The sequence below is a fragment of the Tursiops truncatus genome, chromosome 9, assembly GCF_011762595.2.
Source record: "Tursiops truncatus isolate mTurTru1 chromosome 9, mTurTru1.mat.Y, whole genome shotgun sequence".
In the NCBI taxonomy this organism is placed as follows: Eukaryota; Metazoa; Chordata; class Mammalia; order Artiodactyla; family Delphinidae; genus Tursiops; species Tursiops truncatus.
The window spans coordinates 86,738,263-86,757,117 of NC_047042.1; the positions used below are offsets into that span (position 1 = coordinate 86,738,263).

The window sequence follows — 18,855 nt, forward strand, 5'->3', positions numbered from 1 at the left end:
CTTAGCTCAATTCTTACCTCATCTATGAAGCTTCTGAGCATCCCTGTCGTGGGACACAGCTTTGATCTCAACAGACCACTCCCATGGACCAGGCTGGGGCCCTGCTTTATCCACCTCAAGGAGTGAGTCCTATTTTCCAAGAGTGGTAAAGGGAAAGTGGTGGCCCTGTTGCCTCCAACTCAGTCCCTCCCTGAGGGCCTGTAACATTAACTAGAAATCAATCAGGTGGGACTTACTTTCTCTTGTGTACTTTTTTTTTTTTTTTTTTGCGGTATGCGGGCCTATCACTGTTGTGGCCTGTCCCGTTGCAGAGCATCAGCAGGCGGACTCTCATCCACTGCGCCACCAGGGAAGCCCTCTCCTGTGTACTTTTAATTCATTTAGAAAATCTCTGTATCCTGCTGCCCCAACAATAATGCAAATCTCTTGATTAAAGAGATACAGACTTTAACTTTTATATCGCCAGCACCTGAAACAGACCCCGCTTACATAGGTTGTGTAATTTAATTGCTGATAATAATGATCTGTGTATTTCCTGTGTTTTACATCACGGCCTGCATGGTTTGCTTTCCCACAGAGTGCCACCATTGCAAACTTGCTCTTAACTAGATGAAGTATGTTGTGCTTTTTGAAGTCTGTGGCTGTGGTGGGATTTCTGGCACAGTTCACTCACCTGACTTCTGTTTGCCCTTCCTTCTGTTTTTATTATTTAGTGCCATTGGGAGGCTTTGGTTATTAAACCTCATGTCTCTCAAACGCCCTTTCCTTTCTATCCCTTCTGCGATGATTTCTTCCCGAATTCCTTCTGCTCTTCTTCGATCTTCTTCTGAATGTCCTAGCATAACATCCTCATATCTTCTTCCAAAAGACTGTATATAGTCCCTTCTGATCATCATTTTAACATTTTAATCATTTTAATCTTAAGTTGTTGTCCTGCCTGGCCCCCAACAGACACACACACACACACACACACACACCCCTTTAGTACCTCACCAGGGCCCGACTCTCTGTGCCTCACAATTACTTCCTGCGAAACTAATTCATACTTCTGGAGAAAGCAGAGTATTAATGGTTAAGATCAGGGGCTTTGGATCCAGGAAGACTTGTGTTGGAATTTTGGTTTGGATACAAATTTTGTGACTGAGCAACTTGCTTAGCATTTTTGAGCATCATTCTTTTCCTTTGTAAAATGGGGATATCAATTCCTATTTTGGAGAGCAGTTGGAATAATTAACTGAGACATATCTACAGCACTTAGCACAGGCCTGGTTTACAGTAAGCAATGAATAAATAGAAGCAATTATTGACGTCTTATGCTAATAGGAAGACTTTTGACAAAATATTCCCTCCCCTCCCCTCCCTCCCTCTGCCTAATTCTGTCTTCTCTACCTGGTAAAATAACTTTTCTAGAGAGAATGCCTTCTATTTTGATGCCCAGAATTCCAAATTAGGGGATTGTATTCATACAGTTCCAGCATAGGGGGAATTTTGGTGAACTAGCGACAGCAAAGATTGAGCAAGGAGAGGTGTTGACTTTAATTCCTGCTTGGCTGCTAACAAGTCAGGTGAGTTTGGGTAAGTCATTATCCTTGGAGGGCCATCAATTTCTTCTTCTATAAAAGGGAGAGTTGGAATAACGTGGGCTTTTAAGTTCTTTCTAGTTCTGACATGCTATGATTCTATATGAAAGGGTTATTCTCTGAGTTCTTTTATTTATGTTTAAGAACATTAGCTGATAACATTTTTTTTCTGAGACATCTTGTGTACCTTTATCTTGCCTCACATTTTCCACCTACAAAAGCGGTAGTTGAAGGTAGACAGTGGAGTTGGTCATTCTAGGTTTGGATTTCAGCACCACTGCTTGTCGTTGGGCCTAGTTATTTAAATTCTGTGGGCCTCAGTTACCTCATCTGTTGAATGGGGATAGACAGAGAGTAGATGTGCAGATGAAAAGAGAGAAACATTTAGAAATATATAACTCTAAAGGCTAGAGTTTAATGTCCTGTAGGGCATAAACCAGTTTTATCTCTAACCTAGTGGACTTATTTCAGAATGTCTCTGTTTATGGACTCTGAATACCCTGTTAACATCTTACTGGTTCCCTCATAAATTGATGTGTTGAATAAAATCTTTCACACGTGTTTCTATTTTTGTATGATAATCATCTTTTTAACTTTTTTTTTTTTTTTTTGCGGTACACGGGCCTCTCACTGTTGTGGCCTCTCCCGTTGCGGAGCACAGGCTCTGGACACGCAGGCTCAGCAGCTATGGCTCACGGGCCCAGCCACTCCACGGCATGTGGGATCTTCCCGGACTGGGGCACGAACTCGTGTCCCCTGCATCGGCAGGCAGACTCTCAACCACTGTGCCACCAGGGAAGCCCTCTTTTTAACTTTTTGAAATTTACTCTTTAACAGGTCCTAACTAACTGCCTTAAGACACTTTTCTCAATAGAATGACAGTGGCAAAGCTTGCTTTGCTGAAAATGCTGATTAAGTTATTGAAAACTACAAAAAACACACTGGGTTTCCATTTTTATACTTTCTGCCCCCTTCATCCTTATGTCAGTTAGCTAGCTATGTCCTATGGGGGTGAGGGTAGAGAAAAATCCCTTGGAGGAGTTTTTAAGACACTGGAAAAAAAGAAGCAGGCAAGCAGTAAGATGAGCCTAGCAGAAAGAGATACTTTCATTATGGCCTTTACATTTATGACTAGCAAGATAATGAAGGAAGGTAATTCTGAAAGCTTTCTGTCAGTTTTAATGGGCCCTCAAGCACTGAGAAAGATAACAGTCAATGGATGGTGTCCATAAGAATTTTTTTCTCCTTCTCCCCTGACAGCCACTGACAGGATCATTTTGTATTTGCAACTGCTGTCATTGAAGCATGGAGAAAAGGCCCTGTAAGGCCAGGAGGATGAGGGTGACTTCCCCACAAGGATCTCTATTGTCATCACTATGGCAATAATAGTTACTATAATTTTCATTCTGCTTTTCTATACAGTGTCTACTTTGTGGAGCTCAAGGCGATGGGATTTGGGTTACATGAAATCACGCTAGCATAAAATCATACTTTGAAATCTTGAAAGAGTATTTTAGAAAACTGCAAAGAGAACCTATGCAACAAAATAAAAATAATTACCAATGCAGGTCATTGACTAGTACAATTATTTATGCAATGCTAATAGCTTTACAGAGGCTTTCGGATACAGTGTCAGTTTGACAGTCGTTTGTTTGTCTCTGTTTGGATTGTTAGACCACTGCCAGTTTTTCTACCCAAGGACATGGCTTATCATTTAGGTGTAAAAATGTAAGTTAATTGCCAACCAACTCTCAGTCGTTGTCTGGTAGTTTCTCTTTATTATCCGCAATATGGACAGGAACCATGCCTTCTATTTCATTTATGCGCACTGCACTCTGCATAGAGTAAAATATCAGTGTTATTAGCTCTCAAACAGACAGCTTTAGAGACATCTAACACTAATTCTGCGTAAAGAGCCTCCGTGAATGAAGTAGGATAGGGTGCTCACCGGTGATCTCAGGGCGGGATGAAAAATATCTAAGAGGGGCCTCGAGGTTGAGAGAAAACAGTTGAACACAAAAAAGGGGGTGCAGGGCTTCCCTGGTGGCGCAGTGGTTGAGAGTCCGCCTGCCGATGCAGGGGACACGGGTTCGTGCCCCGGTCTGGGAAGATCCCACATGCCACGGAGCGGCTGGGCCCGTGAGCCATGGCTGCTGAGCCTGCGCGTCTGGAGCCTGTGCTCCGCAATGGGAGAGGCCACAACAGTGAGAGGCCCGCGTACCGCAAAAAAAAAAAAAAAAAAAAAAAAAAAAGGGGGTGCAGAGAAAAGTGAAAAACGAGCAAGACAAGCAAAAAAAAACAAAGCCAGCGATCACACACACACACACACACGCACGCACGCACGCGCGCGGAAAGTCGCGTACCAATGGCAGCGCAAGCTGAAAGCGAGGACGCAGGGAGGGGCGGAGACTACAGCCCCCAAAATCCCCTGCGGTGCCTCATCCCCTGGCGTCAGTCTCCTAGGCAATCCCGGTAAATAAAGATGGCTACCTCCGGGAGGGATCCCCAGTTGCCGAAGCCTTCCTGTCTCCAGGGAGCCGTGAGCAGTTCACGAACTGGAGCCCAGTCGAAACTGCTGCACTCAGAAAAGGAACGTCAGTTTCTCTGGTCTCCTTTTCCCATGGGGCAGAGACCTAAAAATACTTTCCGCAAAACCTCCGACCTACTGCAGCAGCTCATTCACTGCTATCAAGAGTCGGACGTGGACAGAGATTACGATGACCAGGAAGAGGGCGAGGGAGAGGGCGAGGGCAAAGTGGAGTTCGAGGAGTCTTCAGAGTCCGAAATGCTGAAGTTTGAGGTGTGCCTTCCCCCCACCCCTTACCCCCTCACTTCCTTCTCCAGCGGTCGGACCCCTCACCAGCCTGCGGCTGAGCCCATTCCTAGGGCTCCTTGCCTCCAGGAACGCCTCTTCCTTACTGCTCTGAGACTCCCTCTCTCTCCTTCCCATTTCTGTTACCCGATTTCCTCACCCTTTGCCTGAAATATCTTCAAGTATATCCTTTATTTTTCGTTTGATTTCTTAAGAGTCAAGTTACACAGCATCTTTGAGGAAAAAGTTCTATTTGTATGGGAGTTATGGCTTGACGGTGTTGTGAATAGACAGACTTCTACTTCTGCACCCCCTGCACCTTTTCCTCATGACTGAAATACTCCAACACTCTCCCCGATGAAGGAGTCCCTTCATCCTCCTTCCTCTAGGAAAAAAAAAAAAATTACCCTTTTGAAATAATCTAAGTGCTTCCTCAAAGACCAAGTGACTTGAAAGTTTTTATATATTACTTCTGCCAGGGGTATATGGTGCATTATACAGACAACACACACTGCTCACTGTGAGAGTATTTCAGGATGTGGGGAATGTTCCCAACATTCCCACCTGTAATGCCTCGTTGGCAGCTTGGCCTTTCACACTAATACAGATTCCCTCTTTTCTACAATACCTCTTCTAAACATGACCCAATTCCACTTACACTTATTAGCATCCTGTTCCTTCCTTAGCCCGTTGCCTGCCTTCTTATCCCTTTCCACTTCACATCATGTCACTTCTTTCTCTTGGCTTTCTAATACATTATTTGCTTTCTTTTTTTAAAAAATTTTTATTGGAGTAGAGTTGATTTACAATGTTGTGTTAGTTTCAGGTGTACAGCAAAGTGAATCAGTTATACACATACATATATCCACTCTTTGGATTTGCTTTCTTTTGATAAACTGTTAGGTTTTCCTCTTTGTCTTGCCTGCCAAGAAACATAACTTCTTTTCTTAATTCAGTATTTTTCTTAATTTCAGTAGTTTTTCTTTAGATTAGGTTTTTCTCTTCCCTTTCCTCCTCCTTCACAGTATAAATTGCTTCAAATTCTTTTCAGAAGTAGATATGATACAGAGAAATAGAAAGTTTCCAACATCCTGTTCTGTGATACTCTTCTGGCATCCCCTCTGCATCATTGCACCTTTTCCTAGTCACCTTTCTTTCCCCCTTGAGGCCAAACAGGTTTCTCTTTGTTATGCCTGTTCTCTTTCACCATCCCCTTTCCTCATTTGTCTTACTTTTTCTTGTTCTCCCCTCTGTAACTTGCAGTGTCTTCTGTTACTCTGATTCTGCCATTGACTACTTACATTGTGTCTCCACTTGGGTTCCCTTCTTTTGTAATGTCCTTTTGTTCACTTTCTACATTTGGCCCAGTTTTTTCCACCCTCATCCCCCGTTTTGTCGTCTTCTACCTCCTTCTACATGGCCTAGTTACACATCAGTTTTGCTTAAAGTGGACCACAGAAAATTACTACTTATTTTGTTCATCTTTTGTTGATTTACTTTGCCATGCTTAACAGTGACTACTGGAAAACTGTAGCGATGTTTTTACAACTTTCAGGTGTTTGTATGGCTTCCACCCCAGAGGAATTAACAAATGAATCACCACGTTATTCTAGTTAATGCATGTTCTTCAGCTGTGGGGTTCATTAGTACCGTTGTTAATCTGTCTTCAATATGCCATTAACAAACCATAGAGGGAGGGGGTTGACTTGAACTAGTTAATCCTTTTTGGCTTGTAGGCTTTTGTGTGGAAAAAGTTTATTATTTCTTCTATTTATATTCTAAAATTAATATTTGTTTTGTGTTCTCACATTCTCTTTTACCTTTTTATAGTGTCTCATATGTTTTGATATGCTGAATAAACCAAAAAGTTTTCAGAGGAAACATTTGGACTTTTATGTTCAGTGATTTATTTTCCATATCCTAGCCCGATTAAGATTTATAATGCTCTGATGGTCAAAATGATTATTAAGTGCCTATAACGTAATTAGCCTCAGTGAACTTGAGGGAGTTAGGGCAGACCAGCTGTTCAGAATATTGCCTTTGGAATTCAAAGATCTGTATAAAGCCTTTTGTTTGTTGTGAGATTTTGAGCAAGTTACTCATACTCTCTGTGTCGCATCTGTGCTACAGGAATTATAATACTATCTACCTCATGGAGAGCTGTGAAAACTTAATGAGATCCTATGTGTAAACTACTTAGCACAATATATTATTTACACTGTTACTAATCCAAGTAATAACTTACCTGTTCTAATCTACTAACTACAGCCCATCAGGTGACTTCATTAATTTAGCCTTCATTGAACAAGCATTCACAAGTGATTGCTATATTGGAAGTACTCTGACTCGACAGGGCAGAAGAAATGTCTGGGCCTGTGATATGTTTCTGCTGCACGAAAACCACTCCAATAACTTTATGTGGATGATAATGCCTGCTCATTGGATAGTTGTGAACATCAAATTTAATGGGAAAGCCTATGTTAAAGTTCTTAACATAGTGTCTGATACAGTGCAGGCTCTCAGAAAATTAGAGATGTAATGCATAATAGCTATGAGATGAGAGTGTGACGGAGGACATACATGGTCCCAGCTCTCAAGGTGAGATAAGAGTGAGTGTTCATCCTATGAAAAGATGTGTGCAGATGATAGCCGGGTTGCAGGCATGGCGGAAGACTGGAAAGGAAGTCAACCCTTACTTGGGTGCAGAGGTGGTGTGTGGGCAGGCAGACGGCAGCTTTTCCAAGTGGTGGGTTACAGGTGAGAGCAGAAAGACAGATGAGGTGGGGGCCAGGTTGTGGAGAGCTCTGTGCTGTTGTAGGGACTGTGGACTTGACGCTAAGCAGCAGGGAACTGCTCTTGTGGCCAAGGGAGGTTAGATAAGAAGATGGTGAGCCTGGAGGCAGGGAGATCAGTGCAAAGAGGAGCAATATCTCTGGGGAAGAGACGAGAGTCTGGATTAAGGCAATGGGAATGGAAAGGAAGCTAGAGAGAAATACGTATTTAAAATATTTAAGATGAAACACTTACTAATTGAATATCGGAAGTCTAGGATGACTGCTAGGTCTGTGGCGTGTTCCGGGGGGAATATTAGGGCCACTGACCACCATGGGAAACAGGGACAGGTGGAGCTGTGCATTCAAGAGTTGGGTATGTGAATCATAGGCCTCTGGAAATCAGGAGAGGAGGGCTCAGGGTCAGAGACCTGGAAATCATCAGCATTGGAGTCTGTGAGATCATCCAGGAAGAGAAGAAAGAAGAGAAGGAGAGGGCCAAGAAAAAACCCCTGGGGGTACAGGTATTTCAGAGGCAGGCAGATGAAGAGGATTCAGGGGAAGAAACTGGAAAAGACTGATAAGAGAAAAAGGAGAAGGAAGAGAGCTGAACAGGAGGGAAGCCAGGGCAAGAAAGGGTGTTGAGAACATTGGCGTGGGTTATGCCTCCAAGAGGTTAAGTGGGAAGAGGCCCAAAAAGGGCTCATTAGGGACCTCCCTGGCCGTCCAGTGGTTAAGACTTCGCCTTCCAATGCAGGGGATGCGGGTTCCATCCCTGGTCGGGGAACTAAGACCCACATGCCTCGCGGCCAAAAAACCAAAACAGAAGCAATATTGTAACAAATTCAGTAAAGACTTTTAAAATGGTCCACATCAGAAAAAAAAAAAAATCTTTAAAAAATAAAATAAACCCAACAAATTATTAAGCCTCAAATAAATATTTCTTAAAAAAAAAAGGGTTCATTAGCTTTGCCTATTTGACAGTCACTGTAGACCTTGGCCCATGTGGATTTTGTGACGTGAAGGCAGCGGCCTAAGTGAAGCAAGTTGAGGCGTGAATGGGAGGTGAACAAGGGGGAAACTAGCTTGGCTATTAAGGGAAACTATAGCTGTAGCTAAAGGAACATGCAGGACTGAAGAGAGCCCTTGTAGGACAGAAGGGACTCACATGCTCGTAGAGCTGGAGAAGTGACGGCTTGGAGAATGACAGTGGAGAGTGACCGGTTGAAACCACAGGCAAAAGAGGGCAACATTGATGATCCCTGAACACGGTCTCTGGGGAAACAGAGGGTGCTGGACCCTGAGTGTGGAGAAGGAGCTGACCTCCTCTGAGACTCCAGCAGGAAGCATCAGGACAGGTGCACGATGTGGAGGGGCTGATGTCTGACCATTCCTACCTTGCCTCGGAAGTGGAAGAGAAGGACTGAGAGGGTCCCCTGCTGCGAGTGAGGACAAAGGAGTGGAGGCACCTGACAGCTTGAGGAGGGGGCTGGAGATCTCACCAGCAAGGTGGGACGTGAAAGGCAGCTGAGGAAGAAGGGGACCATAATAGCACCATAGCGCCGAGGCCCAGCTAGAAGCTGACTTGAACGTGGCACCTTAGTGGGCCTTTCCCGCCCACTCAGCCCCTCGGGGTGAGAAGTAGTCTTGTTATTCGTTCAGCCCGTGTTTTAGCACCAAACATGTATTAGGTACTGTATCCCTCCTCCCCACCTTACACTTTCGCTATTTGAACTCTTTGTAGTTTCCCCAAATGGCTATACTCGCCGTTGCCTTTGGGATCTTGTACATGTTGCCCCTTGTACCTGCAATACTCTCTTGGCCCTCTTCTGCCCTTTCTTCCCCTTTGCCAGAATAACTCACAATTTTGGGTTTCAGTGGTTCTCTCACCGAGGAAGTCTTTGCTAACCCCCTACTCCCCACTACAACGGCCATAAAATGGGTGCCCTGCTCCTAGTGAAAGCACCCCGCCTACCTCTATTGTAGTTTATCAGACTCCTGAAATAGTTTGTGTACTTGGATGACCTGTGCTTCGTATGCTGGAAAGATTTTTATCCCAAATGGATGATGAACATGACATAATCCCTGCCCCAAGGCAGTAGTTGAGCGTGAAGTTGATTCAGGTTTGGGTACGCATGGGGCAGTTGCAGTCAGGGGCCAAGGAGTCAGAGACTTGAGGGTAGAGAGACATTGAAATTGCCCATGGGAGACCCAGTAGAGAAGGAAGTATAGTTAGGAGGGGACAGATAGACTCTGAGGTAAAGGGAAGGCTGAACAGACCGGAGATTTTGTTGTGGTCAGAGACCAAGTTCAGTAGGTGTTGGAAAGGTTGAAGGATGGGCAGCTGTGGGAGCCGAGAACAATGGAAGACTTGAGGTCTGAGATTTCTAGGGTGGAGCAGTTTAGCATGATGACTAAGTCCAGGGCATGCCCAGGGGAGTGAGTGGCTGAAGTTGGCTAGAGATCAATTTTAAGATGTCTGGAGTTGAGAAAATAAAGGAACATGTATGTGTGCATGTACTTGGAATGGTCGGGGTGTTGAGTGGCCCTCCTTAGGGATTCTGAAACCACCCAAGATACAGATAGGGCTGGTCAAGGTCTGAAGATGACCAAAGACCAGAAGGGAGAGACATGACACTGGCAAATGGCAGGAACCTCAAAGGATGTGTGAGGGGGTGGCCGTGAGGAGTCTTGCCCTGGGGCTTTGGGACAGTGCTGACAGTGTGTCCAGTCTCTGTATCAATGGCTGTGTTGAAAAACAGATGTCCACCTACTGTAAATAAGGGATTCTGTAGTTTCTTGTTCCCAGGAAATGGAGGGGGTGGGCCACATGGAAAGTTTTGGGAGGGAAGGTAACACTCTCTCACCTCTACTCCTTCCCAGGCCTACTATAAAAAATTGCAACTTTGTTTAGAAAAGTAGATCTCTTTCCCCCATTTTGTGAACAGGTTGATTGGTATGGATGAATAAGATGTGGAATTCCTGAATTCACCAGTTTGTGCTATCAGCTGCCATTTACTGGGGACACTTGCTGTGTTCTAGGCACCACGCTAAGAGCTTTATGTTCACAGTTATTTTTCATTCTCTCCAAAACATTAAGAAAAAGTAATAATATATAGATGAAAAATTTATAGATGAAAAATTATGAGTCTCAGAGAAAACTTTGTCTCCCAAAGTCATATATCCAAAATGGCAGATCTGGGGTTCAAACCAGCTGTGCAGTATCTCCGTTTGAGTGATATTTGCTTCTCTGGGTTAGTGGAAATGGGGGAGGAAAGAAAGCTCTTTACAGTAGCACAAGCCTGCATACTTATGTCCTTAGTACTAGAAGCCTGAGCAGCATCATTGGTCCTTGAATGAGTATAGAAGACCCGAGAGAGTGTTTTGCCATCACAGTCCCTATACCAGTTGGTTAGTAATATTGGCGTGACTGACGTGGTTACTTGTATTTTGTGTCCTCGTGCTGATGTTAGTGTGTTGGTCATAATGGAGCTGAAGGCAGCACAAACACAGCACTAGTCCATCTATTATCTGTTCTATCTGTCATTATTGGGGGAGGGGTGTGTTGGGCCACCACTGGTCCAGGGTATCTATACACTAAGGGCCAAGCTCCTTCTACAAATGATATTACCCTTTTAATTAATCTTGTAAATTGTATGAATCCAGCAAAATTAGCCAGTACAAAGTGAACTGAGGACCTGTTTTCTCCAGCAAGAATACCAGATGTAGAGAAGTAATTGCCTTAATTTGATGTAAGCATCCTTTGGGTTGTGGACAAGCAGTCAAGTGTAGTGGTTAGAACTGCCCTGGAGTCAGACAGATTCGGATTTGTATTCTGGCTCTGTCACATACTAGCTATGTGGTTTCAGGCAAGTTAACTTCTGTGAGCCTTACTTTCTTCATTTTTAAAATGGAGCTAAGCGTACCTCCCTCAGGATTGTCAGGAGGATTAAATGAGTGGACCCACTGAGAGCTCTTAGCACAGTGCCCAGAACAGAAGCACTAAATCAACGTAGCTGTCATCACTAATATTGATGCTTCTACTGCTACTGTGTTAATTCTGCTTTGAATACCTAATACAAGCAACCACCTGAAAGTTCAGCAGCAATACATTGATTTGACCGATATTTTCTTAATCATATGTAATATGTATGGGTCTTCAGCACAGTTTTTTTTTAAATTACCATTTCCTTTATTTATTTATGGCTGCGTTGGGTCTTCGTTGCTGTGCACAGGCTTTCTCTAGTTGCAGCGAGAGCGGGCTACTCTTGGTTGCAGTGCACGGGCTTCTCATTGCAATGGCTTCTCTTGTTATGGAGCACGGGCTCTAGGTGCATGGACTTCAGTAGTTGTGGCACGTGGGCTCAGTAGTTGTGGCTCGCAGGCTTTAGAGCACAGGCTCAGTAGTTGTGGCGCATGGGCTTAGTTGCTCTGCGGCATGTGGGATCTTCCCGGACCAGGGATCGAACCCTTGTCCCCTGCATTGGCAGGTGGATTCTTAACCACTGTGCCACCAGGGAAGTCCCAACAACACAGTTTTCTTTGGTAAATTTTGGAAGGCTCAGCTCCCAGATATGTAATATAGTAAATAAGTGCTGGGTATGATGAGGTGGATTACTTCTTTTCTAATGGAAATCCTTTCTTTGTCCGCCTCTCTGGTTTTTTTGCAGGGAGAATTTGATGGGGTCCTGAGACAGGAGGTCGTGGCTGAGAAACTCTACAAACTGGGGCGCTCAGGCTCTGGGACTGAGCAGGTCTACCTCAGTCTGACTTTATCAGTGAGTATGAGAAGCTCACCATTGGCTGGCTACATCTTGACACTGGTGGGACCACATCCATTTTCTCTGGTACTCATACCGTTTTTGGTGGCCCCCAAATCTCAGAGTCTTGCATGTGATGGAGAATGGCGATGAGTTATTTATGTTTGACATCAAAGAGCCCTGGCCAGTCCAATAATCAGCCCCCTTGCCCCCCGCCAAGTTCCTTTGTTTTCATTTCCTTCACAGTCTGTTTCTTTCATCTTAAGCAGTCTGTTTTACAGTAATCAATGCTTTCCTTCCAGGAGGTTGAATTTGATTCTGTAAAACCAATCAAAAACTCTTTAAGAATTTTCTTTCTGATCAGTGCCAGGACTACAATTTATATCTGAATCCAAGGGAACAAAATATTTTTGTATTGACTTTTTTCCCCCTAAGTATGTCAAGAAATCAGTAGCTGTGAGCTGTAGCTCACTTTCTAAAAGGTAGCTATTATGAAAGAGAAAAATGTATTGTTATTCATCAATTTTCAAGATTTCAATACCAGCACAGAATCTTTTTTTGTATGTATGTATTTCTTTATCAATCAATATTATCTATTTTGCTTACATTTATATATGACATGAAGTTGAAAACACTTATTTTTTCCAAATTATTCTGAAATGTTTCTCTTTAACTAAAATATGGTATACTGATATATTCTTTACTGTAGATTTCTTTCTTTTTTTTTTTGGATCCTTTTTTTAAAATTTATTTATGGCTGCATTGGGTCTTCGTTGCTGCGCGCGGGCTGTCTAGTTGCGGCGAACGGGGGCTACTCTTCATCACGGTGTGCGGGCTTCTCATTGCAGTGGCTTCTCTTGTTGCAGAGCGTGGGTTCTAGGCACACGGGCTTCAGTAGTTGTGGCACGCGGGCTCTAGAGCACAGGCTCAGTAGTTGTGGCGCATGGGCTTAGTTGCTCTGCGGCATGTGGGATCTTCCTGGACCAGGGATCGATCCTGCGTCCCCCACATTGGCAGATGGATTCTTAACCACTCTGCCACCAGGGAAGTCCCTGTTTGGATCCTTTTTTTATGAAACCGGTGGCAAAAGGATATTTGGGAGTATAGTGGTATTTTATTGCAGTACCTTTTTGTATGTTATTGGCCATTTAGATTTGCTAAATGCCTCTTGTAGTCTCTTGCCCATATATTTATTGGATTGTCCATCTTTATTAATTTGTGGATATATACTCTGGATATGTATTCTTTGTCAGATGTACACATTATCTTCTCCCAGTGGCTTGGTTTTTGACTCTCTTAATGATACCTCTTAATGAACAGAATTTCTTAAATTTGAGTGACATCAATATTTTTTCTTTCATGATTAGTGCTTTCTGTGTCCAATTTTAAAAATCTTTGCCTATAGAAGTATCATAAATATATTTCCCTTTAGTTTCTTCTAGAGGCCTTAATGTTTTATCTTCTACACTTAAGTGTATTATCAATTTTGAATTATTACTATTTTAACATCTTTATTGGAGTATAATTGCTTTACAATGGTGTGTTAGTTTCTGCTTTATAACAAAGTGAATCAGTTATACATATACATATGTTCCCATATCTCTTCCCTCTTGCGTCTCCCTCCCTCCCTCCCACCCTCCCTATCCCACCCCTCTAGGTTGTCACAAAGCACTGAGATGATCTCCCTGTGCTATGCGGCTGCTTCCCACTAGCTATCTATTTTATGTTTGGTAGTGTATATATGTCCATGCCACTCTCTCACTTTGTCACAGCTTACCGTTCCCCCTCCCCATATCCTCAAGTCCATTCTCTAGTAGGTCCAGCACAGAATCTTGACTCTAAATTTATCATGAGAAGCTGTAAGAGCAGAGTACTCAGTATTTCAGCTTCTTTCCTCATTTTGTTTCTTTATAGTCCTAGAAAATTAATTTATTTCTTTTGCTTTCTTGTATTGTAAAGCATTAACTGCTCCTTGAAGGTCCACAGAGTAAATGCAGATATGTAGGTGAAAAAAACACACTGAAATTTTGCTACAGCACCCTAATTTGCCTCAAGCATATACAATTCATAGCAAGGCTGTTTTATCTTGGATTTGAACTAGTAAACTGTCCAACAAATGTTAAGCCCTTTTTACCCATGCTGGTTTCATGGCATGTCCTTTGAGAACAGCATACGAAGGCTCTAATCTTTTACTGTTTTCACTTTACAGCATTTTATGGATGACTCAGCCAGTCAAGCAGTAATGTACAGGGACCCTGTGTGCATTGCACTATGTCAGACTTTGGAATGGAAGATAATTCCAGTAGCGGTACATCTGTACACAAGTCCTTTTCAATCAATACTCTACGTATGTACGTAGTGCTACGCCTTAAATTGATCTACAAGAAAGCACAATCCTTTAAATCTTATTTCAGCTAGATGGACTGAAGCTTCTTACTTTGCCACTGACCTCCTTACATTTGAGATATTACATGTTGAATTACTTTGCCCTAATAGCCTGTCTTACTGAATACACTTTCTTAGGGTTGGCCAGGTTAGTGATTTTTCCCGCCTTATGTCTTAACTTATGTTGCACATAATTTTCTAACCTTCTCTAATTACTTGTGTACACAGTTTCTCTCCTACCCAAAGTCGTAAGTTTCTTAAAGGCAAAATATAGCTCTAGCCCAACTCTGTACATGTTTCTCATCATGCCAAGCTTAATGCCTTGTATGTAGTAGGTCATCAGTAATTTACTTATTATTGTTCTAGAGGCCTTTATTATCATTCTTATATTTGAGAACTTGCTTATCATGACACTTTGGTTGGCTTTTTCTGACTCTGACATCACAACGTAAACCAGTGACATGAGTCTTTGTTCCAAGGGACCAAATTTCCCTCCAACCCCTCGTGATGTTCACTAGATGCAAGATTTCATGGAAGGGATCTCGGACAAAGATTCAGGAGACTTGGAGCTGCTTTTGTGTTGCTAACTTGCTAAGTGATTTTAGGCTATTTACCTACCTCTTTGTACCTCACATTCCTCATCCCTACACTGGGGATAATCTGCCCTACGGATCTCAGGTTTGTTTGATCAGATGAGATTATTGGGAGAGAGCTTTGAAGCCTGAGGGAGCCTAAGAAGTATTGTTATTAATGATCACTCGATTAGGTGTGAACTCTTCTAACATTTCATTTGAATTCTAGGCATTTGCTTTTTCTTTTCTTCTACTAGATAAAGGCTTTGGCTTTATTGCTTTTATGTGTGGGTTTTTTTAAATATAAAACTCTGCTCTAAAGGTCTTCATGAACACTGCTTTAATTTGCCTTTTCATGTTGTGTATGTTCTTGCTAACAACACTAATTTTCCAAGCTATTATTTCCTTCAGAAGAATGCATTTGTGGATGGGGTTTGTAGTCTGTTTTGAGACCCTATTGGTAGTAGGCTTCAGATTTTATTCCCTCACTTCTACTGTACTTTCAAAGGAAATTCTGGATTTCTTTCTGTCAACCTCTATTTCCAGATGTCTTGAGAAGCCTGAGTACTCATCTGTTAAAGCAACATTAAATCTTTTACCTTTTATTTTCTCAGGGTCTTGATTTAATTGACATTAGCATCCTCTGTGGATACATTCACCTGCAGAAGTTGGATCTTTCAGTAAATAAAATTGAAGGTATGTAATTGTCATTCTAGTAAGTCAGTGGATTGCTGAATTATTTAAAAATTTAAGCTTTGCAGAATGTAATATACTTTAATACTACCAAACTTGATATAAGTGCTATTGCGGATCACTTTACACATTGATCCTCTGTCTTCCATGGAAAAAAAAGCACCTATAACTGATGACAAAGGAAAAAGGCAGAGGTCAGCAAACTTGCTACATTATGCGATGGTTGAGACCCACTCAGTGATATTAAAGAGCGTCAGATGGAATGTTTGCTTTGCTTTTTCTTTTCAAGAGATGGATCATTACTTCTTTAATGCCTCCTGAATATTTGATGATTCCCATTTCCTTCCCTTTTAGTTTATTCAGTGTAGATGAATTAGTTCTTTTTTCCCCCTTTAATGGCTGCTTTTCTTTATTTTGCTTTTGCATCTACATCTTAATCCTGGCTAGCTACTTCTGTTCTTATTTGAACACCAGGGATTCAGAAATTTATTCTTTCCCCCTCTCTTTGCTGTCTCCATATAGTTAGTGGGTTCTTACAAGTCTAACTCTGCCATTTGTGGTTCCATATAAGGTATCTGTTGTGATACCTTAATCACATTGAATGAAATTAGTCACATTTTCTTCAAACCTTGATACTTGTTTCTAATTTTCTGACCCTATTTGAAATTTCTGACCTGCTTCTTTCTTCATTGATCACCTTTCTGTTCACTTTAGCTTGTTTTTTTTTTTTTTTTGCGGTACGCGGGCCTCTCACTGCTGTGGCCTCTCCTGCTGCGGAGCACAGGCTCCGGACGTGCAGGCTCAGCGGCCATGGCTCACGGGCCCAGCCGCTCCGTGGCATGTGGGATCTTCCCGGACCGGGGCACGAACCCGTGTCCCCTGCATCGGCAGGTGGACTCTCAACCACTGCACCACCAGGGAAGCCCCACTTTAGCTTTTTAGAAGACGATTAAGTGTTGCTGATATGGACTTCTCTGATTTCTTCTTCCCATCTGACTGCAATAATTAAAATTTACTCTTTTCAATGGCTAAGAAGCATTCTAGCATATTTTAATTCTTAAAATGCTACTGTTTGAAAGGCTTTTTGTTAATTTTTTTCTAGTTTCATAAAACTTCTTTACGGAAAATTACAAACGTGCACAAGTAGAGAGGTTTGTAATGAATATTCAGGTTCAACAATTGTCAGCCCATGGCCCATCTTGCTTCATCCATCCTTCCCAGGGTTATTTAAGGCAAATGCCAGATATGTTATCATCGGAAAGAATTTTTAGTGTTAATGGCAGGTGCTCTCCCCACACCCCATACCTCCAAGATTGGTTTCATTTACTGGTTAAGGGATTGCAGGGTTGGGGAGACTCCAGCAATCTTTTGTGCGCGGCAAAGGGGAAAGCGATGTGGCTTCATACCCTTGCCCCTTGAGCAAGCAGTCCCCGGTAGCAAATGAAGCTTTCCTCTTCAGCTCGGTCTCCTTCAGTCTTTTATGTCCCCCTTTATTAACTCATCAAGTGTTCGAGAACTTATTGTGTGTAAGGCACAGTATATATTTTTCTTCTCAAGAGAACAGCTTTATTGATGACCTGATATGGACCAGATTTCAACTTGCATCAGAATCACCTGGAGGGGACCTGTTAAAACACAGATGCCTGTGCCCCACCCTCAGACTTTCTGATTCCGTAGATCTGGGGTGGGACTTGAAAATTTGCATTTCTGATTAGTTTCCCTGGAAGCCAGTACAGGACCACACTTTGAGAACCACAGTTGTAGACATGAGGAGCTCCTGCCATCTGGTGGACAAGGAGGTCACTACACCGAGTAGGGAGAGTTAGAAGCCCAGCAACCCAGAAGGTGGATTTTTCCTATCAAAGTGATTCGAAAGCATTGAGCATCTACAAAGTGTGAAATGTACTCACCATCCAAGTGGTAGCTGCTGCTTTTGCTTCAAGACAGAGCTCCATGGTACAGCACTTACCTGCCCACAGAAAGATCAGCTCCGAGGGGGTATGGGGGCCCGTGGAAATTAAGAGGGTCGCGATCACCGTTGACAGATATGGAGCTGAGCTCAGATGGGACAAATAGGCAAAACTTGTAAAGCAATTACAGTTTCTTCTTAGCTTTCCTCTCACAGGCAGCCTTTCTGGATTTGCTCATGAATTCCCACCAAAGTGTTGATGTCTCAGTGTTCTGTTCCTCCTAGAACAATTTCATAAAAAAGACAGGCTAAAGAAGACTGTGATTTAGACCAGAGAAATAAAGTAGAAATTGGTGGAGATCTTCTGGCTTCCGTGACCCTGAGAAGGAAAGCTGTTGGGGGGATGGGGTCAGGGGCCCCTCACCTTTCTGGCTCTACCTACTCCAGGGCAGGGCCCCAGTACTCAGCTATGCTTCCTTCTCCTGGCCTGGGAGTGACTTTGTCACCTGGTGAAGGGTAGAAGCACTTTGCTGAGCTTCAGGTGTGGAGGCTCTGTTCTCCTCCAGAGGCCATCTTCTGTGGGGCTTTGATTGCTGGTTGTGTGATCTAGAGTTAAAAGACGGGTGGAGAAGCAAGTTACAGGTAGAGACGGGGCTGTAAATCCTTGTCATGTGATTCCTTCTGAGCCTTTCCCTAATCCTCCTGCTGTCCCAAAGTCCACCTGCTGTAAAGTCCCAGAACAAAGCAACATAATGCTTCACTATTTTTTTCTTTTTTTTTGTCCCCTGCATTGGCAGGTGGATTCTTAACCACTTAGCAACCAGGGGAGTCCCCAGATTGTGTTTTCAAAATCATTTTCTCATTGTTTTTCTATTTTATTTAAAAAGTTAAACTTTTATCTATATAGCTAAATATTGGTTATCAAAACTGGTATGTTTGATCTTATTCTGTTATCTTATTTTCTTTTTTTACATGTATCCATGATTTCTTCCTTTTTTTTATTTCTCATTTTTTTATTGGAGTATAATTGCTTTACAACGGTGTGCTAGCCTCCGCTCCATAACAAAGGTGCTTCACTATTTTTATGTCCTGTATGTATTTTCATTAGAGGCGAGTATTAGCACAATAGTCCTTGACTTAGTATTCTAGGTTCAGAACATTGGCTTGGGATAAAATGCAAAACTCAGACATACTTTTTAAGCAGCGCAAAATCACAGTAAAATAATAGCAATAATTTAAATCACTTCAAATAATTAATGAGATTTAAGATTCAGTCCATCTAAAACAAAACTTAATTTATAACAAAGAACGAATTGTGGCATTTTTAGTCTTCCTGAAAACACCTAATGCAGTTATTTAGGGGCTAATTATCA

At 42.6% G+C, this 18,855-nt stretch overlaps 1 protein-coding gene across 1 annotated transcript in view; it reads left to right on the forward strand.

Annotated features, from left to right (window-relative positions):
* Positions 1 to 3,924: 3,924 nt before the first annotated feature.
* LOC101338287 (leucine-rich repeat and guanylate kinase domain-containing protein) overlaps positions 3,925 to 18,855 on the forward strand; it is a 126,573-nt gene continuing 111,642 nt past the window's right edge. Inside the window, 3 exon segments of the mRNA XM_033863285.2 lie at positions 3,925 to 4,380; positions 11,834 to 11,941; positions 15,495 to 15,576. Coding sequence (XP_033719176.1) covers positions 4,063 to 4,380; positions 11,834 to 11,941; positions 15,495 to 15,576 — 508 coding nt within the window. The 5' untranslated portion in view covers positions 3,925 to 4,062.